General features: G+C 45.4%; 2 protein-coding genes across 2 annotated transcripts; one reads left to right on the top strand and one right to left on the bottom strand.

Annotated features, from left to right (window-relative positions):
- The first annotated feature begins 789 nt into the window (after positions 1–789).
- LOC119308414 (cell division control protein 45 homolog) lies at positions 790–4,299 on the top strand. The gene is made up of 2 exons (XM_037584545.1): positions 790–3,048; positions 4,006–4,299. The coding sequence occupies exon 1, from the start codon at positions 940–942 to the stop codon at positions 2,752–2,754; it is 1,815 nt and encodes a 604-aa protein (XP_037440442.1). The 5' UTR covers positions 790–939; the 3' UTR covers positions 2,755–3,048; positions 4,006–4,299.
- Positions 4,300–17,767: 13,468 nt separating this feature from the next.
- LOC119305407 (transcription factor MYB60-like) lies at positions 17,768–19,059 on the bottom strand. The gene is made up of 2 exons (XM_037581927.1): positions 18,699–19,059; positions 17,768–18,583 (listed from the first exon to the last, which is right to left on the bottom strand). The coding sequence occupies exons 1-2, from the start codon at positions 18,959–18,961 to the stop codon at positions 17,863–17,865; spliced, it is 984 nt and encodes a 327-aa protein (XP_037437824.1). The 5' UTR covers positions 18,962–19,059; the 3' UTR covers positions 17,768–17,862.
- Between the last annotated feature and the right edge of the window lie 7,237 nt (positions 19,060–26,296).

Below are 26,296 nucleotides of genomic sequence, written 5' to 3'. Positions count from 1 at the left end.
AGCGGCAACGAACGACGACCGCGCTAGTGCGTGAGCGGCCGGAGATGCTGTTGCAATTTTTGCAACACATATATTATTGCAGAAAATTAGATGCGGTGAAGATGCTATTGCAATTTTTGCAACAAGAGTCTTGTTGCAGAAAATCAAAATAATAATCTAACATGGATTTTGTTGCAGAAAATTATAAAGGAGAAAGTTTTGCAACAAAGATTTTATTGCAGAAATACATGCATCAAGAGTCTTGTTGCAGCAAAAAGGAGGAACGATACTGACAACTCCATCAATAAATCAAACGGCTTCCTAGGCGGTGGATCTTACACAGAAACGTAGCATGGCCCTTTGAAAATTCGGCCGCATGGTCCTACTCGGGGGGTCTCACAATCTTTTTTATAGGGGGCATATATTTTTTTTTGAGATCTTAATATTTTTTTGAGGGTTTTTTGAGATCTTAATAGGGGGTATATGCGGTCTCACAATCATACGCTGGACCTGAGCCCATAAAAGTCTCTCGAACAGAGCTGGACCTGAGCCCATGCGGCCTCGCGATTACTAGGTCAGAACCAGCCCAGCTATCTACCAGTAGTAGTGACGATTACGCATCACTGAACAACCCACCGGAATGTCCTCCCCCCAATGACAAGCGGGCCCCACCGGAATGTGGTCCCGCGTGTCATCCAATGAAGCATCGGGGCGGCACAAGCGACTCGACTCCAGTGACGAGGCGGAACGGGATTCCTATCCCCAAAAGCCGAAAATTTGGAGTTCGAAAACCGAAAGACGCGAGCCGTTCCCTCCCAAAACCAAAATTCCGAAATCCTCCCGCGCTCGCCGCTCCCACAAAGCGCCCCCAATCCAAACTCCATTCCCAGATCTCGAGCATTCCTCTCCTCCCACCTCCACCGAAAATTCTCGATCTCGATCCCCCTCGTTGATGCGCCAATGGTGCGGGAGCTCCGCGCCGACTCCTTCTACGCCCGCCTCCGCGCCGCCGCCGCCGCGGCCGCGGCGGCCGCCTCCTCCCCGCTGCTGATCCTCCCTTCCGCGGCCGACGCCGACTCCCTCTGCGCGCTCAAGGCGCTCGCCCACGTCCTCTCCGCCGACTCCATCCGCTTCTCCATCTACCCCGTCGCCTCCGCCGCCGCCGCCGCCACCCTCCTCGCCTCCTTCTCCGCGTCCCAGCCGCTCTGCTTGCTCCTCATCAACTGGGGCGCGCACCGCGACCTCCGCGGCATCCTGCCCCCCGCCTCCACCGCGTTCGTCGTCGATTCCCATCGCCCCGTCCACCTCCACAACCTCGCTGCGGCCAACGACCGCGTCGTCGTGCTCTTCACCACCGACGACGAGCACACCGCCGATCTCTCCTATGATTTCGACGTTTCCTCCCTCGCCAACGCCTCCGACCTCACCGCCGACGGGGACGCCGACGAGCACCTCCGTGTCTCGGAGGAGGACGAGGACTCTGACGCCTCTGACTCCGATTCTGACGCCGAGGGAGGGAGAAGGAAGAGGCGCCGGCTCTCGGACGATGGGGAGGCGGACGGCGACCCGGAGAGGCTGTTCGGCAAGCTGCGGAGGGAGTACTACCGCCTCGGCACCTTCCACGGGAAGCCGTCGGGGTGCCTCATGTACGAGCTCGCCCACACGCTCCGCAGGAACACCAACGAGCTCCTCTGGCTCGCCTGCGTCTCCCTCACCGACCAGTTCGTCCACGAGCGCATCACCAACGAGCGCTACCAGGCCGCCGTCATGGAGCTCGAGCAGCACATCAACGGATCCGGCAACCTCGACCCGTCCGGCCTCGGGTCGGTGGTCACGCTAAAGGATGGAACCAAGATCCGGGCGCCGGAGGCCTCCCGCATCGCCTATGAGGACGAGCCAAGGCTGATGCTGCTGCGGGAGTGGAGTTTGTTCGACTCCATGCTCTGCTCCTCATATGTCGCCACCAAGCTCAAGACCTGGAGCGACAACGGGCTGAAGAAGCTGAAGCTGCTCCTGGCGAGGATGGGGTTCCCGCTCGCCGACTGTCAGAAGAGGTTCCAGTACATGAGCATGGAGGTCAAGCGCAAGATGCGCGATGAGTTTGATCGGTTCCTGCCTGAGTATGGGCTCACTGAGTTCTACTACCGGAGCTTCCTGAGGGTGCACGGTTACAGGTCCAAGGTGTCTGCTGCGGATGTTGTGTATGGTGTCACAGCTTTGCTTGAATCCCTGAATGCCGAGTCCAAGGACTCAAAGGAGTGTTGTGCTGCTGAGCAGTTTTGGGTTGCTTACTCTGCATTGTCGCTGAGCAATGTGGATCAGCTGCGAAAAGGAATGCAATCTGCAATTGAGATACAGATGGCGATACTGAGGCAGGGAAGCTCAGCCATCACTAAGAGTGGATTCATCAGGAGTGCGAAGAAGTTCCGGTGGGTCAAGCTTGATGATCCAGTGGACACTGCTAAGCTTTGCCACCCGCAGGCGCTTACTAAGTTCTGTTTCTTCCTGATGGATGCACTGAAGGAGAGGGGTGCAAGGATGAAGCCACTAATCTGTGCTTGCTTAGCAAGGGAGCCTGAGAAGGTGTTGGTCATTGGTGTATGTGGGAAGCCAAGGCTCGGGGCAGTTCAGGGGAACGCGTTCGGTAACGCATTTAGGTCAGCGGCAGAGGAGATCGGTGCCGATTATTTCCATGACATGTTTGAGTCATCATGGATTGTTCTTGATGTTGTTGCTGTCAGTTCTTTCATGATTAGGTTAACAGAGAAGCTTTGATGCCATGTGCTTGCCCCATGCTGATGATTCTTTCATTCCCAAGGCGGGATACCTGAGGCTTGCTCTCTCTAAATAAAGGAGGTTGACCGGTTGAGGATCATGCCATGTTGTCCACCTGATATTTTCACCAAATTACAGATAGCAGCCTGACAAACATTGTAATTCGCAACAACTGCGTTGCTTGGCAATCATGTTTTTAGTGATAGAGGAGAGTCTGTTCCACTCTCCAACTGCCCCATTAGCAAAGGATATCAGATTCAGATGCCAACCTGATTCTGACCTACAATGGGCAAGGTACACTTGCTTACTGGTTTCTCTACCTGATAGAATGGATGTTTGTATCTGTACTTGCATAAGCATGCAGCTTTTATTCTAGGATAATGTTGTATTCGTGTCTGTATCAATAAAGTTGTTTCAAGTTTTTAGTGTGCAAATAACTCACGTTACTCTACTCTATGTTGCCATTGTTTACCTGACAGAATTGATGTTTGTAAACAATTTTTAGCTTAGCTACTTGAGATCATTCTTACAAAGTTTAATACCATTCTTACAATGAGAGCAAGCAATTTTGAACAGGACTTCTGTTACAGAGGGCCAATTTATCATGTCGTTCACAGGGCTATGGATGAACTGCATTTTTCTGCCCAAATGTTCTGAACATGTATTTAGTCTGAACTCTGAAAGAACAAGTGTCATAGGGTACTTTACAAGACATCTAACTTGCAATTTGTGTGACTTAAGAGGCCCTGTTGGCTGATTTGTAATATTGTTACAGTGATTTGATTAATTCATGTGCTCATATACTGTTGATAGAAATCCTTAGTGTGTTGTCAGAAAATCATGGTTGTATCTTGAACCAGACAAACTCATAGATCTTTGATGAGTGCCGAGATGTCAACACATGGTTGTTTGTCAGTAATCTTTCATCTATCAAGTTAGTATAAGGACACTGTCCGTGCACAGATCCAACCCATGCTAACATTCTGTAGGTCTATGCTTGACATTTGTTTGTGGTAGATCATCAGGACTAGTCACTGCTATTCCTCTGTTCCTGTCCCACCTTTTCTTGTCCAGATCATAGTGGCCGTTTAGGGACACCTCCCCGGGGCTCCTTTGATTCAAAGGAATTGCATAGGATTTTTGGAGGATTAGAATCGTTAGGTCTTTTTCCTATATTGGTTGTTTTATTTGTAGGATTGAATCCTATAGGATTTTTCCTAAGGAATCATTTGTACTACATTCCTTGTGCAGGTAGGTTCTGCTACTTTACACTTTGGCAGTTCTACATACAGTCCCCACCATAGTTTAATGAGATAGAATTCCTTGAGGATACCGTTGGCATGTTGTAGAATGCAGTCATGGTGGGCCGCGGAAGATTGTATCACTCGTGGGCCAATTCATTGAGCGGGATTGCAGGAAACCTGATAAACAGGCCCACGTTTCTCTATCTCCCATAGTTTAATGTTAGTTTGTCTTCTTTCCACACAGCTGCTCCGTCTTGGTTTGTTAGAAGCGAAATATTTCATCCAAACCATCGCTGCACAGTCCTTCTCAAATCAATCACTGCACATTTCTTCCCAATCATCTGTACACAACGGTATCATAAATTTTACAGGGCAGTATATTGTTAGGTGAATTTTAGACTTCTATTTACAGTTTTCTTGGCACAAAAATGCCCCCTCCAAGAATTTTCTCTCCACATTTTCCTGTTCTAGGTGCAAAACAGAGTCTTGACGAAGGTTGATGGATGTTGCCAACCGCTTAGCTAAGTTTGATGGGTACACATGCCACATATGGAGAGTTGAAGTCTTGACTGACAAAGACATCAAATGATGTACTGTGCACTGTTACCCTGGGTTGCTATCAGTATATCAGATGGTGTCCATCTGATTGGAAACGGTAAGCAGTCTTAGACCACATCTTGAAGGGAACTTTGTACTGTCTGTGCTACTTAGTTTGCATCAATCAGAAAAGTCTGTTTCGACAAAATATATCCACATGTTGCAAGCTGCCTATGGTTTTTTGTGTTGTTTGACATGCTGGGCTTCTTCAGGTTAAGCTGGTCGTTCTCAATCACTGAACCGCATAATTCATTGTGCAATTTGATACTTTTATCAGCTTTATGGAATTGCAATCAACTGGTGGACCCATCCCAATTCCTTGCAACTGGAATAGTTATTAGTGTGATGCTACCCTTTTAAATTTGATTGACGGGTTACATAATGCTGCAAATAAGTCATGATCGTGCTGGCATTGCAAGGTTAGCCCATACTGCAACAGACAACAGTACCTCCTTACCTTTTTCTGGAGGGAAACCTCATCAAGTATTTACCTTGATTTCCAGACGTATAGAAGTACAAATTGATGGTTAACTTTAAAGCACAACTAGGCTGAGCATAAAACAACTTCCTCTTGGCTTTCAGAGTGCAATGGTTGTTAACTTAAAATCATACATCAGAAGTCTTAATGGAGTTGCCCATTGGCTGGTAGTCTACAACAGAAGTCAACTCCATCTTTCTTGATAAATGAATCAATCAATAATTAAACCAATCAGTTAGGACATTGATGACACTAATTTTGCTTATGTTGGTGAAAAACAATTCTCGAGTTACTAATTTTTTGGTTACAGTTTCCCCTGTTTTCACTGTGAGATGCAAAAATGATCTTAACATCTGTTCAACCCCTAGGCACACTATCATTTAAAGCTAATTTCAATTCAAGTCGATGTAATTCTGAGATTGCTTGTTCAGTTCTTGAAAGGTTAATGTGCTGATGGTTTCCAGACAAGCAAGGTGTGCTTTTTTGAGAGAAGGGCGTGGAAAATAACCAGTTTTGGTTTGCATGCACTGACTACAATTCTTGTAAATCGAAGGAATATTGACTTTCTTATCCTTAATCTCATAGAGAAGTCTGGGAAGTGGGAACTGATGTTACTACCGCTTCGTGACAGCTTCTGAGACTCCACATAACTGGCAGATGATAGCCACACATTCCAGACTTCTTATTTCTTGAAATGTACAATCAACTGATGGGTCTGCAATGATGAATTGATATTAATGTTTCTAACAGGCTGACAGTGCTACTTTTTTTAGCTTGAATTTTATGCGCTAATTTGTGGCAAGTGGATCAATATCTAAGTCTAGTTCTTTGCTATGACATAGGGCCTTGACACGTTAGCTGGAACAGATAGCAGGCAATGTGGCATGTTTCATAGCCTCTTAAACACCATATCAAGGCTATTGATAGCGTGCTGGTGGGGAAAATCTGCATTTAGTAGGTGGTTACAAAATTGTCTACAATAGACGTGGATGCGCCTATGACGTGACAAATAGAATAAGATTACGAGGGTGATATTATTTTATTTTAATTTGTTGTTTAAACATATTGTTGCTGAGTTACCTAATTACATTTCTAAAATAGAAGCATCCTGAGAACAATATGTAGATGATTTTTTTACAATGAACATGTAATGACTGAAGTAAATGCATTATTAGTAGGTTAACAGAAAGCTGCAATTTTTCTGCAAATTGTAATGCCTTTTTGAGCTAAATGCTGATCCTAACTAGTAACTACTAAGAAGCAAGTATGCCATATGTTCTTCTGCATATTCATTAGTTTGGTTAGTAGTCTTGAAATACATACATGCCTATCATAGCGGTTGCAGATTCCATTTGTATCTATCTCCCTTTTAAAGGATCTTTATGGTTATCTTCTACTTGCATATATTTTCCACTTTTGTCGTTTCTTGTACACTCAAGATCCTGCAACTCCAGATACAAGGGTTGCTTACTGTAATTTTGAGATTTGCTAGTTCCATCGGGTAGGTGAATTATCTAAATGCACTGGTATGTGGAGCCCTTTGCACTTCATGGATGTACGTTGAGCTTGATTACATTTACTGAAACGAAGGGCATCTATACGTTCTCATAAGTCATAACAGAAGGTGCTATTAACATGACTATTAAAGATTTAACTGGAGGCAGTTTATCTGTGATGGTCTCGCTGCAAAGCAAAAGAATTGGATGGCTGAGGTGGTCCTTTCAGTGCTGCTTTGGTTAGTAGTTGGGAGGTAACTCTTTGTGATGATTATGTGGAAGACTAGTACTTTCATGTGAACTAAGATATGAGCAAGTTAAAGCACTACCCAAGGGTGTCCTTGTTGAGACAACCTTTCGACCTAAAACACTGCAGGCTGTTCTCTTGTCATCTGTATCCCATGCTCTTTTCATTTGTATCAGCAACTGCATCTGTATTTTGTTTTAGAGTAGTCTTGTTTGGCATGATTCGTCTTAGTTGGTCCATTTGCTTGATCTTGCCCCCCTTTTGGCACCCTCGTCTGCATCCATTTCAAAGAAAAATATTTGTTTTTTGCACAAGTTTAGTTGGAGCCAGAGTTTTTTTTTGAATAACAGGATATTTTTTCCAGTTCTCCAAGCCATTTCACCTTTAATCATAGGTTAATTAGTTTGGAACTGTTTTAAGCATTCAAATGATGATGCCACTAGGTCAAACTAATCTGGTCTTGCAGAATGAAGGATTTGTAATGGTTGATTTTTTTATAATTTTATTCTCTACAGGTATTAGTCTAATTAAGTCATCAAGTGTCAGGTGTATGTGCAATGTTCCCTCCGTATAGATTTCCCTAAATTGAGGCAATACCAGGCCCACCATGTAGCAACTACTCTAATTGGTGATTATTACACTGATAGGGATATTTGGATCTCACCTCATGGCCTTGTAGACATAGTAGTTTCTTGTGTAATTAGGGGCCAGATGGTTGTAATTTCTTGAATAGCTATGCATGTATAGTATTGATTTTTCACCTTATTAAAAGCATAACTTGTCCTTGACAAAATAAACTGGAATTAGTGGGAAAAAACACAAAATGAGTGTAGTCACCTCATGCAAGCTTTCAGTAGTGTAAATTAAATTAAAGATAGGTTTTACCGAACTGGACTGGAAAGTTTTGTTAAGTTGCCTGCAGTTCTTTTCAAGTCAAAGGTCCATGCACAACAATGTTTGGGTCTTTGGATCTTCTTGTTATATCACCTATCTAGTAAAGAGCCAATTGAATACTTGATGGTGACTTTATCCTTCACAATTGTACGAATCACTTTCAAGGGCCTTGTATCCTTCCTCCTGAGGCTATCTGTTATGGTCCAGTTGGGGATAAACAGGGTTCAACTCCCAGTCCAGGCCTTTATGTTGATAGACCAAAGATGGCGACTAATGTCTGTCAATTGACGGTGTAGGTACAGACTGCAGAGTGAGTTTCTGGGGCATTAAAAGGTATGGCTCTCAACAAAGACTTCAGTGTTTTTGGAATGACAGAATAAAAAGCAGTATATTGGTGGATGAGTGGTGACTGCTCAGATTTATCTGCACACGACCAAGTTCTTCAGAAATTCTTCCTTCTCCTTTTTGGAGCTGTTTTACTTCCAGTTTGAGAACTGAGCACCATTTTCCCTACTGTTGCTAGGTATGTGTGCAGGACAAACATGATTCGTTGGAAGAGGTCGTCGACACTCTTGTGGTTACTGTGTTGTGCCGTGTTGTTGCAACAAGTTTCTGCCGATGGTCAATGACTCGTTGGAAGAGGTCTGTTAAACACAAGTTGTAGCGTAGCAGGAGGATTACATTACTTGCGCACATGTGTTAGGTAGTTAGGAAGGAGGTTTATCTTAACTAGAATCCTTATCTCTACCTCTTTCTTTCTTCCCAAGATTGTAATCTAAACTGTTGTATGCGCTATCCAGGGAGGTGCGCCCCTGGCCTATATAACACGCAGCAGCGCTCCCACGATGGGTAAGACGCTTTCGCCTATTTGCACATGGTATACAGAGCCTCCTCTTCCAAACCCTAGCTGCTCCATAGTCCCAAGCCATGTCTTCCTCCAGCGCCACCCCAAGCAATCTCGGTCAGGTCACGGAGAAGCTCTCCCGGACGAACTACGTCCTGTGGCGAACTCAGGTTATGCCGCAGCTAAGGGGAGCTGGGCTCTTCGGCTACGTCGACGGAACGATGCCGGAACCCACCCGCCTCCTCGTCACCAAGGACAAGGACGGCAAGGAGTCGTCGACGCCCAATCCTCTCCATCCCATCTGGGTGAGGGAAGATCAACAAGTGCTCGGCTACCTCCTCAACAACCTCTCCAAGGAAGTGCTGATCGCGGTGACCACGGTCACCACCGCGCACGCCCTCTGGGTGGCGCTTGCAGGCATGTTTTCCTCTCAATCTTTGAGCCGTGTAAACAATATTCGTACTACCTTGATCACTGCACAGAAGGGCACCCAATCGGTTGCTGCATACTACGCTCATATGCGTGGCCTTGCGGATGAACTCGCCGCGGCTGGCAAGCCCATCCAGGACGATGAGCTCATCTCCTACCTGCTGCATGGGCTGGACATGGACTACCAACCTCTCGTCTCCGCCCTCGACGCCCGTGTCACGCCGGTCTCCATCGACGAGTTGTACTCCATGCTGAGCAACTTCGATCAGCGTGTGGCACAGTTTCACAACACCGGCGGTGGCTTCAAGTCTTCGGCCAACGCCGCCACTCGCGGGTGCGGCGGGTACTCCTCACGCTCTCGCGGTCCTCCCCGACACAAGGGCAAGCAAGGTGGTGGCAGCTCCAGCAACTCCTCTCGCGGCGGACGTCCCAACTTCGCCAACAACAGGGGCCGTCGCGGCGGGGGTGGCAGCGGTGGTGGCTCGGGCAGATCATGCGGGCCACACGGCCAAGGACTGTTGGTATCGTTTTGATGAAGACGATGCCTCCTCTGATGAAGATGACAAGGTAGCTGCTGCCGCTGACGGGTCATATGGTGTTGATACCAATTGGTATCTTGACAGTGGTGCTACCAACCACCTCACGGGAGAACTTGAGAAGGTGACTCTTCGTGAAAAATATCATGACAAAGACCAAATTCACACGGCAAGTGGTGCAGGTATGAGGATAAATCACATAGGTCATTCGGTTATACATACCCCTTCTCGCAAGATTCACCTTAGAAATTTTTTGCATGTCCCTAGTGCCAACAAAAATCTTCTCTTCGTTCATCGCATTACCATTGATAATCATGTATTCATTGAATTCCATCCTTTCTTCTTTTTGATCAAGGATCAGGCCACGAAGAAAGTTCTCTATCGAGGTAGATGTATTCGAGGGCTTTACCCGTTGATTTCGGAGTTTAGAAGATCAAATAAACAAGCTTGTGGTGCTATCAAGCTTTCGTCCACACGATGGCACGATCATTTAGGACATGCATCTTTTTCTTTAGTTGAACGTTTGCTTAGAAAAAATAAGCTCCCGTTTGTTGGTGAGCGGAATCTTGAAACTATTTGTGATTCTTGCCAAAGAGCAAAATGTCATCAATTACCTTACCCTATATCTACTAGTGTTTCCACTCAACCATTGCAATTAATATTCTCTGATGTTTGGGGTCCTGCTCCCACCTCGGTTGGTCGACACACATACTATGTTAGCTTCATTGATAACTATAGCAAATTTTCTTGGATTTACCTTCTCAAGAAAAGATCCGATGTTTTTCAAGTGTTCAAAAATTTTCAGGCACTTGTAGAATGCAAGTTTGACAGCAAAATCATCGCTGTCCAATCCGACTGGGGGGGGGGGGAGTATGAGAAGCTCAACTCCTTCTTTCAAACCCTCGGCATATCCCATCATGTGTCATGCCCTCACGTTCACCAACAAAATGGATCGGCCGAACGCAAACATAGGCACATAGTTGAGGTTGGTCTAGCTCTTCTTGCCGGCGCTTCTATGCCCCTCAAATTTTGGGACGAAGCTTTTCTCACGGCAGTTCACATTATCAACATGCTTCCTAGTCGAGTTATCAACAATGACACGCCCACCGAGCGACTTCTTCATGTCAAACCCGACTACACATCACTTCGTGTTTTTGGGTGTGCCTGTTGGCCTAATCTTCGACCCTACAATTCTCGCAAGCTCATGTTTCGCTCAAAACAGTGTGTTTTTCTCGGATATAGCTCTCAACACAAAGGGGCCAAATGTCTAGATGTCTCTACTGGTCGAGTTTACATATCCCGTGATGTTGTATTCGATGAAACCAAGTTTCCCTTTGCTGATTTACACCCAAACGCCGGTGCTTTACTTCGGAAAGAAATTCTTCTTTTGCCTCCAAATCTAACCGGCTTTGCCAATGGGGAGTATAATTCTGATGATACTACTGTGACTAACCCTCTCACCACGTTGCATGAGTTGTGTGATACAGGAAGCTACGTTGAAGAAAACGGAGTCGAAAATAATGAAGAAAATCGCCCAACAGGGCCATATTTCATGTGCCAGGATTTGGGGAGCAAATCTCCCTCGGGATCGGAGCCTGCAGGCGCGGCAGACCTGCCAGCAGGATCCGCTCCGGGATCGCCGCCTACAGCTCGGTCAGGCGGATCTCCCTCAGATTCCGCGCCCGAGCCCTCCGCTTCTCCCCCTGCGTCCGACCGCGCGCCAGCAGGTGGCCCCGCCTGCGCCACGCGGCAGCCCGCGGCTGGAGGCGTCGGCCCACACTCGCTAGGGCCCACGGGCGGTCGCTTTCCGCCTCAGCCCGTCTGCTACAAGCGGCGGGATCTGCGTCGGCCAACTGGCTCGGGCCCAACGGGCCCCACACCTGGTGCACGCGGGGGACCAGCGCCATCATTGCTGCGGGACGAGCCTTGTCCAGCGGGATCTTCTGTGGCGCGTGTGTCTTCGCCCCCTGACGCTGCCTCGCCTCCGCGCACAGAGGATCCGGCCTCTGCTTCTGGTGCGGCTGCTGTGGATCCCACAGAATCCGCTCCGGGATCAGCATCTGCAGCACCCACGGGATCTTCTGTGCCGGAGCCAACTACGTCACGACGCACTCGTCTCCAACAGGGGGTAATACATCCAGTAAATTACAAACGCATGTCAAAATTTGGTATGATCTGCTCCACAGGTGAACCAGGTGAACCATATTCACTTGACGAAGCTCTTGGTGATGAAAATTGGAAACAAGCAATGAAAGAAGAATACATGGCCTTAAAGAGGAACAACACATGGCACTTGGTTCCTCCACGGAAAGGTAAAAACCTTATTGACTGCAAGTGGGTTTTTAGGATTAAGAGAAAATCTGATGGCCCTATTGATCGTTACAAAGTAAGACTTGTAGCAAAAGGTTTTAAACAACGATATGGCATAGACTATGAGGATACTTTTAGTCCAGTTGTAAAAGCTGCCACTATCCGTCTTGTGTTATCCGTTGTTGTTTCCAGGGGATGGAGCCTTAGACAGCTAGATGTTCAGAACGCGTTTTTGCATGGTGTTCTGGAAGAGGAAGTGTACATGAAACAACCTCCTGGGTTTGAAAACAAGAATGCACCTTCTCATGTATGTAAACTTGACAAAGCCTTATATGGATTGAAGCAGGCTCCTCGAGCATGGTACTCACGGTTGAGTCACAAAATGCAAGCACTTGGTTTCATACCTTCAAAGTCTGATACCTCTTTGTTCATTTACAACAAGTGCAACACTCATATATTTGTTCTCATCTATGTTGATGATATTATTGTCACAAGTTCATCTAATGAGGCTATCACATGCTTGTTGAAAGATCTAAGTGCAGAATTTGCTCTCAAGGACCTTGGAGACTTACATTATTTCCTAGGGATAGAAGTGAAGAAACATGATAATGGTCTTCATCTCTCTCAGGAAAAGTATGCAACATATCTGGTAAAAAAGGCTGGTTTGCAAGGGTGTAAACCCTCACCTACTCCACTATCAAGCTCAGAAAAATTATCCCTTACAGAAGGGCAGCCTTTGGGCCAAGATGACAGCACAAGATACATGAGTCTGGTAGGTGCGCTTCAATATTTGACACTTACACGGCCTGATATCTCCTTTGCTGTTAATAAGGTCTGTCAGTTTCTTCATGCACCTACCACAGTTCACTGGACTGCTGCAAAGCGTATAGTTCGATATATCAAGAATACTCTCAATATTGGGCTGAATTTCAGTAAGTCATCATCTACACTTTTGAGTGCTTTTTCAGATTCTGATTGGGCAGGCTGTCTGGATGACAGATGGTCCACTGGTGGCTTTGTAGTATTTTTTGGTCCCAATTTAATTTGGGTCTTTTACATCTGTGTCCTTAACTCGAACCCACTACTCACATTTGCCCCTAATTCAAAAGCCTGCTCAAAAATGCCCCTCCGCCATTAGATGTCCTTATAGAAATGCCCTTCCGTGCCGTTTCCGTTAGGTCAAAGGCCTTTGACCGTCTACGAGACGTTTCTTGGACATTTTGCCCCTGCCTCCATGTGTCACTTACATGTGGGACACACTTAGGAAAAAATAAAAATAAAAACACTTTCTCTCACCCCCCCTCTCTCTCACTTACATATGGGCCCAACTAATAAAATGAAAAATAAAACTTGATATGGGTCAGGCATTGTTCTATTATTTCTGAAACATTACTTACTGATTTATTTGAGGGCCGGACCCACTAGTCAGCTTTTGTGAAATGAGTGTAATTAGAACTAATAATAGTTTAGGATAATCTGGGATTAGGCTAACTAAAACACGCCGGCGGCCGCGCACGAAGACACGACGGTGATGTACGGGAGGCCGCCGGAGCAGTCGATTGGCTTCAAGATCGGGCTTGTGAGGGTGCGAGAGAGAAGCTTCAGTGGCCTAAGGTGGCCAGCGAATGTGGGGTGCCGGGGAGGATGGGAAGTTGCGAGCTTGAGCGGTGACGACGGGAGGTGCTCGCCGGCAGAGCTGCTAGGGGAGAGAGGATAATCGGGAGCAGGCGGAGGATGTTCAGGAGGAGATTTCGAAACTCAAGAACCCAAGGTAAGGCTGCAATGCTCACTGGTGGAGGAGATCGAGCGGCGGCGGCGTGACACCGGAGCTGGGGAAGACGATGAAGGATCCGTCATTATTGGGCAGTTCAATCCAATTAATCGCACCGGGCGCGGTGAGCTGGTGACCGAGCGCGGTGAGCTGGTGGAGGAGCGCGGCGAGCCAGCTCCAGTGGCGGTGCGAGGACCGATCCGCCGGCCGTCAGATGTAGTTCACTGGAGACGAGGGAGAGGGCAGGGGAGCGCGGCAAGCTGCCGACCGGGCGCGGTGAGCTGGTGGAGGAGCATGGCGAGACAGCTCCAGTGGCGGCGCGATGACCGGTCCGCCGGCTGTCGGATGTAGTTCGCCGGAGATGAGAGAGACCGCGAGGTCGGGAGACAGAGCGATAGCTTTTTTCTTTTGTTTATTTTTTGCTAGGCCCCACATGTAAGTTAGAGAGAGATGTGAGAGAGAGGTTTTTATTTTTCCTTTTCTGGGCCCATATGTAAGTGAGAGAGAGAGGGCGTGAGAAAAAGTGTTTTTATTTTTATTTTTTCCTAAGTGGGTCCCACATGTAAGTGACACATGGAGGCAGGGGCAAAATGTCCAAGAAACGTCTCGTAGACGGTCAAAGGCCTTTGACCTAACGGAAACGGCACGGAAGGGCATTTCTATAAGGTCACCTAACGGCAGAGGGGCATTTTTGAGCAGACTTTGAAATTAGGGGCAAATCTGAGTAGGTGGTTCGAGTTAGGGACAGAAATGCAAATGGCCCATTTAATTTCATGGAGTGCAAGAAAGCAGTCAACTGTTTCTAGATCCAGTACTGAGGCAGAATACGAAGCATTGGCAAATGCAACAGCTGAGATCATATGGGTGCAATCACTTTTGAAGGAACTTGGTGTAAGAAGTACTCAAGTTCCATGTTTATGGTGTGATAATCTGGGTGCTACATATCTATCTGCCAATCCAGTTTTTCATGCCAGAACTAAACACATTAAGATAGATTTTCACTTTGTCAGAGAACGAGTGGCTCAGAAGAAACTTGACATACGTTTTGTGCATTCCAAGGACCAGACATCAGATGGATTCACAAAGCCTCTTCCCACACGAAGCTTTGAAGACTTCAAGCATAATCTCAACTTAATAAAGTTGTGATTAAGGGAGGGTGTTAAACACAAGTTGTAGCGTAGCAGGAGGATTACATTACTTGCGCACATGTGTTAGGTAGTTAGGAAGGAGGTTTATCTTAACTAGAATCCTTATCTCTACCTCTTTCTTTCTTCCCAAGATTGTAATCTAAACTGCTGTATGCGCTATCCAGGGAGGTGCGCCCCTGGCCTATATAACACGCAGCAGCGCTCCCACGATGGGTAAGACGCTTTGGCCTATTTGCACAAGGTCGTCCATGTACTCCACCGAGGTAACACAAACAGATCTTCCATTCTTTCCTAATTAATTGCCACCTGCTCTGTTGGTTGCCCTGGCACACTCCATTGGGCACCGGCACGCTTGAGTTACACGTGCGTGCACTGCCCGGGCCACCTTTCCTGTAATGGAGCGATGGCTACGTCGAGATTGAGAGGTGTATACCCGAGTCAGTCGTTGCTGAAAATCACTGCAGTGTGCACTGTCTAAATTGACATGGCTGATGATGACAGTGATGATGCTTCTTTTCTTGGCAAAAACATGAGATTAACGCTCCCGCCATTGGCTGAGCTGCTCAAGAACTCCATGTTAGGAGCTGTGCTTGTCATGGAGTTTCACTACCAGTAGCTCAACTGCTCGAGAACTCCATGTTAGGAGCTGTGCTTGTCATGGAGTTTGACTACCATTGGCTCAACTGCCCAAGAACTCCACCTCAGGAGCTGTTCTTGTCATGGTGTTTGACTGGTCGTAAAACTTCGAATCTCCCTTCTGTTGTAACCTCCGAGGAGGTGATTGGATGTAGGTTATACTTTCTCGAGATTCAGCATGTAGCTTAAATCTGTACTAAGGGCCTGTTCGGCGAACAGCTCCTAATTACCAAAACTCTAGAGAAATATGTCTAATCTAAACAGCCTTTACCAAAATAAGAGCGTCCATAACCATTTGTTCACCCCTTTCTCCCTGTTTTATATTTTCTCACAATTACTGAACAGCATACTGCCCAATCATTAAAAATGTCCCTAAACAGGGGAAACCGGTATACCCACTGGTTTTCGCCGGTTTTTGCATCCCTGCTTGGGCCAGGAAAAGTCTTGCTTGGTCCTGCTGATAGTACGATACTGGTCCAGTCTGAGCTGATCTTAAAGATATAGCTGGATGCCTGGACCAGCTAGCTGGGTCAGGTGAGGGTGTTGCAGTTGACTAGTTGAGGTTACGCAGTCTAGCTAGGCTTTTAACAAGCAAAATTCATCACTCAGCTAGGCCATTTCACTCTCTGATCGTTTTTTGGATACATTTTGCGTTTAATAAAAGCGCCTGTTGCCCAAAAAAGTTCACCCTCTGATCTAAGACTGCATCCAAATGCAGGTGTGACACTTACATTTTTATTTTCAGTGCATTTTACTCCCTCCATTTTTTTTGAAGAAGTTGTTCTAGACATAAATGAAATCGAACTTTTGAAAATCTGACCACAGATATTTGGATTAGATATTTAATAATCATTTGCAGAAACTTGTGTTGAAAAGTCATTTCACAACATGTAAGATAGAAACTAGTGGCCAAAGTAGCGACGGCTTTTATTGATCCATAGCGAGTAACATGACACGGAAGGGACGCATAACGGAGATCCAGGGACACCCCACAGACCATGTCTTAATCATGTAATTGATCATCTCTTTCCTGGATATACATGCCCATTCTCTGCCGTACTGCCTGTTGCTTTACCTGATGTGCTACAAGCTAACAGAGCATTTCAAGCGATGTTGATGACCAGCCAGGAGCAATCATTGTTAATTCTTGTGCAAAATCTATCTGTATCTTTCCTGAAAGGTACTTTCTCGGTGAATAGCTTTTAAATTCGTTCAGTTTTCTTTTGGAAGCAGATAGTTAAATAACTAACCATGCATTGAGAAATGGTTCATCTTTTCCCCAAAAATCCGGGCTAAAAAGGCTATGTATTACCCCCTCCGTCCATAATATAAGACCTTTTTGCAAGCTAACATAGCTTGTAAAAACATCTTATATTGTTGGACGGAGGGAGTATTGTTTTTTTGTTATAATCTGCGAGTTGTTTTTTTTTTTTGCAGTGAATGTGATCATCTTTTTTTTTTCTTTTGCAGTGAATGTGATCAGGGACCATCTGCCGTTGCCGACAGGGACATATCCCCTCTCTCTAGCTTTTTTTCCACTAACAAGTTTGGGTAGCATTCATGTCACACCGTACATGATCAGGAAAAAGTACAAGTCGTTGCAGAATCAATCAACTAGAATCAAGACAAAAGCAGAAGGGTTCACTAACTTATATTCATACTCCGTACAATTCAACACCGGGTAAGCTAAGCTGGAACACTTCAGCTTGCTTGCACTATAACCCAGAAACGAAAAAACATTTCCCCACAAAAAACTACATTCAAGAACAGACATGACAACCCTTAGTCGCATCATGCTTGCAGATCAGATCATACATCACGTCGCGGCCGTTATTGAATTCCTGTTACTGTCTTGTTCCTTCTGGCCACTTGGCCTTCTTCTCATCATCCCATCCCAGTGTAATATGCACCATTAGTAAACGTCTCTATAATTAACTTCCTTTTGCCTCTCTCTAGTTAACTTGATGGTGTCATCATAGCGATCTCCAAGAAGCTAGCTAGAACATGTAATTAACAGAAATTACTTAGCCTCTCTATTATATATATATGGATGTGTATGCATGTAATTGACTGTAGAAACGATTAACTATGTATCTTTTTTTTTTTTTGCTAGTAAAAGAGCTTTATTGCTAACTAATCAGGCATACAATCATGATACAACGTATCCGTTAGGAATACTGGAACGCAATTAAGCCATAAGCATCTCCTCCTAACATTTGTCGCCTGCTTCGCACATAAGTGGGCCGCCTCATTAGCGTCTCTTCGTACGAAAATTAGCCTAAAACTCTCAAATTGTGCACTCAGTTCTTTGATCTTGTGAAGAACTCCAACGATCTCAGCACGATCAAAATCTTCTGTCTCCCACAGCTTTATGATTGCTTGAGCGTCGCTCTCGACGACAACTATTTAACTATGTATCTGGAAAGTGACAATGGTTCGTTGGTTTGCCTTTTCCAGCTAGTACCACAGAAGTACTGGCTAGTACAGCAATGGCAGGGAGGAGCAGCCACCGTCGGAGAGGTCCATCAGGTCAGCGACCTGCTCCGCTGCCTCATCGAGAAGCCACTTCTCGATCGAACACAGTGGCAACTGATGATGGAGCTGCTGCTGCTGTCTGGTGGCCTCGTCATCATAGCTGATGCCCCCCATTAACACCGGCTGCTGCTGCTGCTGCTGAACGCCAGGGACGAAAGCCAGCTCGGTGCCGGTGCCGGATATGCGGTCGAAGGACATGAAAGGGTCGCTGACCACGGCTATGTTGGGTTTGACGTCGGTGGCGGTGGGCGGGGAGCTCTTCATGAAACCGTCGAGGAGCCTGGATATGTTGTCCATGCTGGAGGCGTAGGACGACGAGGAGCAGTCGGCGGCGACGTCGGCGAATGGCGAGCGGCGCATGGTGATCGTCGTATGCTGCTGGGTGACCTCCGGGTTGCTGCACGCCGCGTAGCAGCCGTGGTCGACCGTGGAGCTGGAGGCAGCGATCGCGTCATGGTGGTATCGGTGGTGGTGGTTGTCGAGATGGACGGCGCCGGGGAGGTTGATAGCTGTCTCGGCGGAAATGGAGGGCGGCGGCGGCGGCGGCGCGAAGATGGCGCCCATGGCCTGCTGCTTCTTAAGCTTCTTCTTGAGGTGCGTGTTCCAGTAGTTCTTGATGTCGTTGTCCGTCCTCTGTGGCAGGTAGGACGCGATCGCGGCCCATCTACATTCCCCCAAACCCAAAGAGTTGTTATTAGATCATGTATATCACCATGCACGCACGGGCGGCCGCCATGACCAACCCGGACGATCGATCGCAGGGTGGCTTAGTTGGTTACCTGTTGCCAAGGAGGGACTGGAGGTGGACGATGATGCCTTCCTCGTGCGTGGTGAAGTTGCCGCGGCGGATGCCGGGGCGGAGGTAGTTGGTCCAGCGGAGGCGGCAGCTCTTGCTGCAGCGCATGAGGCCGGTGTTGATGGGCACCGCCCGCCAGTTCCCCGGGCCGTTCTCCTGGATGTAGGACACCAGGATGATGTCCTCCTCCGGCGTCCACGGCCCCTTCTTCACGCCCACCTTGTGGCAGCACGGCGGCCTCCCCATGATCGACCGATCACCTTCCCTCCTCTCGACCTCTTCTCCTTTTGACAGCTTGATCGTCTTTCTCACTCGTGTCTGCAGCTGGCTTCTGGCAGCACACTGTCTGATGATCTCTCACTCTCTCTCTCTGTATATATAGGAGGGAGATGATGAAGGGGAGTGAGCTCCTTTTCACTTGCTATCTATCGTCTAACTCTATAGCTCTCTGACGCTGATGATTTACTTTCACTTTCTGTAGCTCCAGTCGATCTACATGCAATGCTTGCTTTCTCTTTCTGTCAACGACATCACATGAATCATAGAAACCGACCCGCCCCACCACGCCTTAAAGGAAGGACGAGCTAGAGGTGTACGTACTGCTGCATCCTAGCGCTACTGTGTGGGATTTAAATTGGATCCTTGGCTAGACTTGTGCATGCAAGCCACCACACCAATGACTCGTCAAGCTCACCATAACTAGTCAAGGCATTTCACTCCGTGGTACTCTACTATGTGTAGGAAACAAAACGGTAAAGTTGTACATATCCTTAAGGAGCCCGCTGCAACAACCATGAAGAAATTTAGGCCTATTCCCGTCAATAAAAAAAAAGAAATTTAGGCCTATTAGCCTTCTAACTAGCAAAAAGGGCCGTGCGTTGCAACAAGAGAAAAAAAATAACCATCTCATATCTCTAGCTCTGTAAATTGATTTTAAAACAATCACTTATTATTGATTAATTCATGAAAATGTTTTGAATAAAAATTAGTTGAAACTCTTGATTTTTGAACATATTTTTTGTAATATAGCAAACATGTCTAGGCGTTGCAACGAGAGAGAAGAAATAAATATCTTGCAATTTATCAATTCTAGTCAGGTGACACATTTATCTCGAAAATTTGCTGTGCATTGCAACAGGGAAAACGAATTCTCGCTGACAATCGATTTTTTTTTGCTTACATGAATATTGCAATTTTATTTTTTGCCAGCTCCCCGGGCCTAACCACAGTGCGCCACCAGGTGGGCTTCCTCCGTTGGGTCAACACGGGTGGCAAGTAACGAAACCAAATCACATACATGAAATTAATTAAAGCGGGACCAAACAAAATAGGACGAAATCAAGAATATCACCTCCCTTTAATAGTAGGTATAGATAAAATTTGTGTCTTGAAGATTTTTACTGAAGTTCTGACCAATAGATCCATATTCTTAAATAGTTTCATATCTAACAACCAGTCTACCTTCATAAAAGGCAGATATATTCTTGAGTGTGGTCACAATACATGAAGTCATTCACTCCCTGGTTAAATATGAGGATAAATGAGTAGTGCTTACCCTTGATTATGAAAAGCAAATCTTTTGATAAGGTGGATTTTTGTTTGCACAAATCTCTTCAGCTTAGAGGATTCAATAAAAGATGGTTGGACTTGGTTTGGAAACCACTCATAGTGGTTTTGTATGTGTCAAACTGAACAATGTAGAGAGTGAGTTCTTAATGATAAGGGCTTGAGGCAGGGTGGTCCTCTGCCCCAGCTATTCAACATAGTTGTTGATGTCCTCACTAGGATGCTTCCCAAAGTTGTAGACAACAACATGATCAAAGGCCTATGCCTACATATCTGTAACGCCCGGGACCGATGTGCCAGATGTCTTCCAGTTATTTGCCGCCGTTGCCATGTCATTCGCTTGCGTGTTGCACTTTACCATGTCATCATGTGCATTTCATTTGCATGTTTTTCAAGACTTGCATCCGCCCGGGTCTACCAGTTCTCTCCGTTGTCTGTTCCGAGCTCATTCACACTCGCACGCGCCCGCGGCACCTCCAAAATATTATTTAATAAGTGGCGTAAAAATGTTCTCAGAATGGGGTGAAAATTGGCGTGCGGTCTTATTTATAGTGTAGGTAGACTGTCTGCCAAATTTCGTCGCATTTGGAGTCCGTTTAATAGCCCAACCGTTAAACATATAGCGGTACCGTTGTCCGTACATTCGTCGGACGTTTCGGTCTCCGAAACTGCTACGGGCCTCTCTTCTATTCTCTCCCTAGCCACTCTACACAGCCCACCTGCAGCCCACCTAGACCCCCCTCTGCTCCGGCACCGTCGGATCGTGATCCGATGCCCGAAATCATCCCAAACCCCCTAACCCTAGCACCTACTTATATACACACACCTCCCCATAGTCCATTTTGGGCATCCCTAGCCCTCCACCTACCTCTAGCCCCCTCGGATCAGCGGCCTCCTCCTCATTGTTCTTCGCGCCGCCCCACTCCACCGTCGCCACTTGCCGCTAGATCGGCCAGCCCCCACCAGCGCCGCCCTCCTCAACCACTCCCACGCCTCCACGTCACCCCTTGCGCCTCCCACCGCCGCGGCCCGCAGAGCCCATCCGCGGCCCGCCCCGGGCCGATCTGGGCCTAAGGCGCCCGTGCCGCGCCGCCGCCCGCCCCTGGCGCTCGCCTACTCGGCCTCCTCCCATCCAACCTCGACCACGCCTCCCACAGGCGAGCCCCTGCCCCGCCGCCTCGACGCATCCCGCCGGCGGCCCCGTCGGAGCGCCCCGCCACCCAGCGCCAGTGCCGAGCTCACCGCCTCCCCGCGCCGCTGCTCGCCGAGCTCTTCCCGATCTCCCTGCCGCCAATGGCTGCTGCCTCCCCGTGATACATCTCCAACGTATCTATAATTTTTGATTGCTCCATGCTACTTTATCTACTATTTTGGACTATATTGGGCTTTATTTTCCACTTTTATATTATTTTTGGGACTAACCTATTAACCAGAGGCCCAACCCAGAATTGCTGTTTTTTTTGCCTATTTCAGTGTTTCGAAGAAACGGAATATCAAACGGAGTCCAAACGGAATAAAACCTTCGGGAACGTGATTTTCTCACCGAACGTGATCCAGGAGACTTGGACCCTGCTCCAAGGAACAAAAGAGGCGGTCACGAGGGTGCGCCCCCTACCTCGTGGGCCCCCTGCTGCTCCACCGACGTACTCCTTCCTCCTATATATACCTACGTATCCCCAAACGATCAGAACAGGAGCCAAAAACCTAATTCCACCACCGCAACCTTCTGTATCCACGAGATCCCATCTTGGGGCCTATTCCGGAGCTCCGCCGGAGGGGGAATCCACCACGGAGGGCTTCTACATCAACACCATAGCCCCTTCGATGAAGTGTGAGTAGTTTACTTCAGACCTTCGGGTCCATAGCTAGTAGCTAGATGGCTTCTTCTCTCTTTTTGGATCTCAATACAATGTTCTCCCCCTCTCTCGTGGAGATCTATTCGATGTAATCTTCTTTTTGTGGTGTGTTTGTTGAGACCGATGAATTGTGGGTTTATGATCCAGCTTATCTATGAACAATATTTGAATCTTCTCTGAATTCTTTTATGTATGATTGAGTTATCTTTGCAAGTCTCTTCGAATTATCCTTTTGGTTTGGCCAACTAGATTGGTAGTTCTTGCAATGGGAGAAGTGCTTAGCTTTGGGTTCAATATTGCGGTGTCATTTCCCAGTGACAGCAGGGGTAGCAAGACACGTATTGTATTATTGCCATCGAGGATAACAAGATGGGGTTTTTATCATATTGCATGAATTTATCCCTCTACATCATGTCATCTTGCTTAAGGCGTCACTCTATTTTTAACTTAATACTCTAGATGCATGCTGGATAGCGGTCGATGAGTGGAGTAATAGTAGTAGATGCAGAATCGTTTCGATCTACTTGTCTCGGACTTGATGCCTATATACATGATCATTCTCTAGATATGCTCATAACTATGCTCAATTTTGTTAATTGCTCAACAGTAATTTGTTCACCCACCGTAGAAAATCTATGCTCTTGAGAGAAGCCACTAGTGAAACCTATAGTCCCCGGGTCTATTCTCATCATATCAATCTCCATTACTTTATTACTTGCTTTGCTTTTACTTTGCCTTTTACTTTTTACTTTGCATCTCTATACCAAAAATACCAAAAATATTATTTATCATCTCTATCAGATCTCACTCTCGTAAGTGACCGTGAAGGGATTGACAACCCCTAATCGCGTTGGTTGCGAGTAGCTATTATTTTGTGTAGGTACGAGGGACTTGTGCATGGTCTCCTACTGGATTGATACCTTGGTTCTCAAAAACTGAGGGAAATACTTACACTACTTTGCTGCATCATCCTCTCCTCTTCGTGGAAATCCAACGCAGTGCTCAAGAGGTAGCAAGAAGAATTTCTGGCACCATTGTCAGGGAGGCTCATGCAAGCAAGTCAACCATACCAAGTACCCGTCACAATCCCTATCTCTCGCATTACATTATTTGCCATTTGCCTCTCGTTTTCCTCTCCCCCACTTCACCCTTGCCGTTTTATTTGCCCTCTCTTTCCCAATCTCCTCCTCTCTTTCCCGTTTGCCTTTTTCCCGTTGCCTTTTTGTTTGCTTGTGTGTTGGATTACTTGTTGCCATGGCGCAAGATAATACCAAATTGTGTGACTTCTCGAATACCAATAATAATAATTTTCTTAGTACTCCGATTGCTCCTCTTAATAATGATGAGTCTTGTGAAATCAATACCGCTTTGTTGAATCTTGTTATGAAAGATCAATTCGCCGGCCTTCCTAGTGAAGATGCCGCTACTCATCTAAACAATTTTGTTGATTTGTGTGATATGCAAAAGAAGAAAGATACGGATAACAATATTGTCAAATTGAAGTTATTTCCGTTTTCACTTAGAGATCGTGCTAAAGTTTGGTTTTCGTCTTTGCCTAAAAATAGTATTGATTCTTGGAACAAGTGCAAAGATGCTTTTATCTCTAAGTATTTTCCTCCCGCTAAGATCATCACTCTTAGGAACGATATTATGAATTTTAAACAACTTGATCATGAGCATGTTGCCCAATCTTGGTAAATAATGAAATTGATGCTTCGCAATTGCCCTACTCATGGTTTGAATTTATGGATGATCATACAAATTTTTTATGCCGGATTGAATTTTGCTTCTAGAAATCTTTTAGATTCGGCCGCGGGAGGCACGTTTATGGAAATTACGTTAGGAGATGCTACCAAATTGCTTGATAATATTATGGCTAATTATTCTCAATGGCACACCGAAAGATCTTCTAGTAAAAAAGTGCATGCTATAGAAGAAATCAATGTTTTGAGTGAAAAGATGGATGAACTTATGAAGATGTTTGCTACTAAAAATACTTCTCTTTGATCCCAATGATATGCCCTTGTCTACTTTGATTGAGAATAATAATGAATCTATGGATGTGAAGTTTGTTGGTAGGAATAGTTTTGGAAACAACGCGTATAGAGGGAATTTTAATCCTAGGCCCTTATCCTAGTAATCCTTCTAATAATTATGGAAATTCCTACAACAACTCTTATGGAAATTTTAATAAGATGCCCTCTGAATTTTAGAGTAGTGTTAAAGAGTTTATGAATTCACAAAAGAATTTTAATGCTTTGCTTGAAGAGAAATTGCTTAAAGTTGATGATTTGGCTAGGAACGTTGATAGAATTTCTCTTGAAATTGATTCTTTAAAGCTTAGATCTATTCCTCCTAAGCATGATATCAATGAGTCTCTCAAAGCCATGATAATTTCCATTGATGAGTGCAAAGAAAGAACCGCTAGGATGCGTGCTTCCAAAGATGCCTTTATTAAAGCGTGTTCTTTCAATTCCTATGAAAATCAAGATGAAGATCTAAAAGTTATTGATGTGTCCCCCATTAAATCTTTGTTTTGCAATATGAATCTTGATGAAACTGAATATGATCTTCCTTTACCTAGAAGGCGTTCTAAGAATTCAGAGTTTCTAGATCTTGATGATGAAATTGATGAAAGTGGGATTGAAAGAAATAAAAACCTAGATGTTGCTAAACCCACTATTTTGGATCTCAAGGAATTTAATTATGAAAACTGCTCTTTGATTGGTTGTATTTCCTTGTTGCAATCCGTGCTAGATTCTCCTCATGCTTATAGTCAAAATAAGGCCTTTACTGAACACATTGTTGATGCCTTGATGCAATCTTATGAAGAAAAACTTGAGTTGAAAGTTTCTATTCCTAGAAAACTCTATGATGAGTGGGAACCTACTATTAAAATTAAAATTAAAGATTATGAGTTTCATGCTTTGTGTGATTTGGGTGCTAGTGTCTCTACTATTCCCAAAGCTTTGTGTGATTTGCTAGATTTCTGTTATTTTGATGATTGCTCTCTAAACTTGCATCTTGCAGATTCCACTATTAAAAAGCCTATGGAAGAATTAATGATGTTCTTATTGTTGCAAATAGGAATTACGTGCCCGTAGATTTTATCGTTCTTGATATAGATTGCAATCCTTCATGTCCTATTATTCTTGGTAGACCTTTCCTTAGAACGATTGGTGCAATTATTGATATGAAGGAAGAGAATATTAGATTCCAATTTCCCTTAAAGAAGGGCATGGAACACTTCCCTAGAAATAAAATAAAATTACCATATGAATCTATCATGAGAGCCACTTATGGATTGCCTACCAAAGATGGCAATACCTAGATCTATCCTTGCTTTTATTCCTAGTTAGGGGCGTTAAACGATAGCGCTTGTTGGGAGGCAACCCAATTTTATTTGTGTTTTTTGTTTTTGCTTCTGTTTAGGAATAAATAATCCATCTAGCTTCTGTTTGGATGTGGTTTTATCTTTTAATTAGTGTTTGTGCCAAGTAGAACCTATAGGATAACCTACGATGATAGTTGATTTGATTCTGCTGAAAAACAGAAACTTTGCACACACGAATATAATTTTGTTAAATCACAGAAACGTGCTTTTGCGTTGATTCGTTTTTCTGCTGTTCAATAAACAAATTGTCCAGGACTTCCTATTTTGGTAGAATTTTTAGTGTTCCAGAAGTTTGCGTTAGTTACAGATTGCTACAGACTGTTCTGTTTTTGACAGATTCTGTTTTGCGTGTGTTGTTTGCTTATTTTGATGAATCTATGGCTAGTAAAATAGTTTATAATCCATAGAGAAATTGGAATACATTAGGTTTAACACCAATATAAATAAAGAATGAGTTCATTACAGTACCTTGAAGTAGTCTTTTGTTTTCTTTCTCTAACAGAGCTCACAAGATTTCTATTGAGTTTTGTGTTATGAAGTTTTCAAGTTTTGGGTGAATTCTTTTGATGGATTATGGAACAAGGAGTGGCAAGAGCCTAAGCTTGGGTATGCCCATGGCACCCCCAAGATAATCCAAGGACACCAAAAAGTCAAAGCTTGAGGATGCCCCGGAAGGCATCCCCTCTTTCGTCCACTTCCATCGGTAATTTACTTGGAGCTATATTTTTATTCACCACATGATATGTGTTTTGCTTGGAGCGTCTT

This window comes from Triticum dicoccoides, chromosome 5B, assembly GCF_002162155.2.
Source record: "Triticum dicoccoides isolate Atlit2015 ecotype Zavitan chromosome 5B, WEW_v2.0, whole genome shotgun sequence".
Taxonomy (NCBI): domain Eukaryota; kingdom Viridiplantae; phylum Streptophyta; class Magnoliopsida; order Poales; family Poaceae; genus Triticum; species Triticum dicoccoides.
Note: the sequence above shows the minus strand (reverse complement) of the source record. Positions and strands in the feature narration are given on the sequence as shown.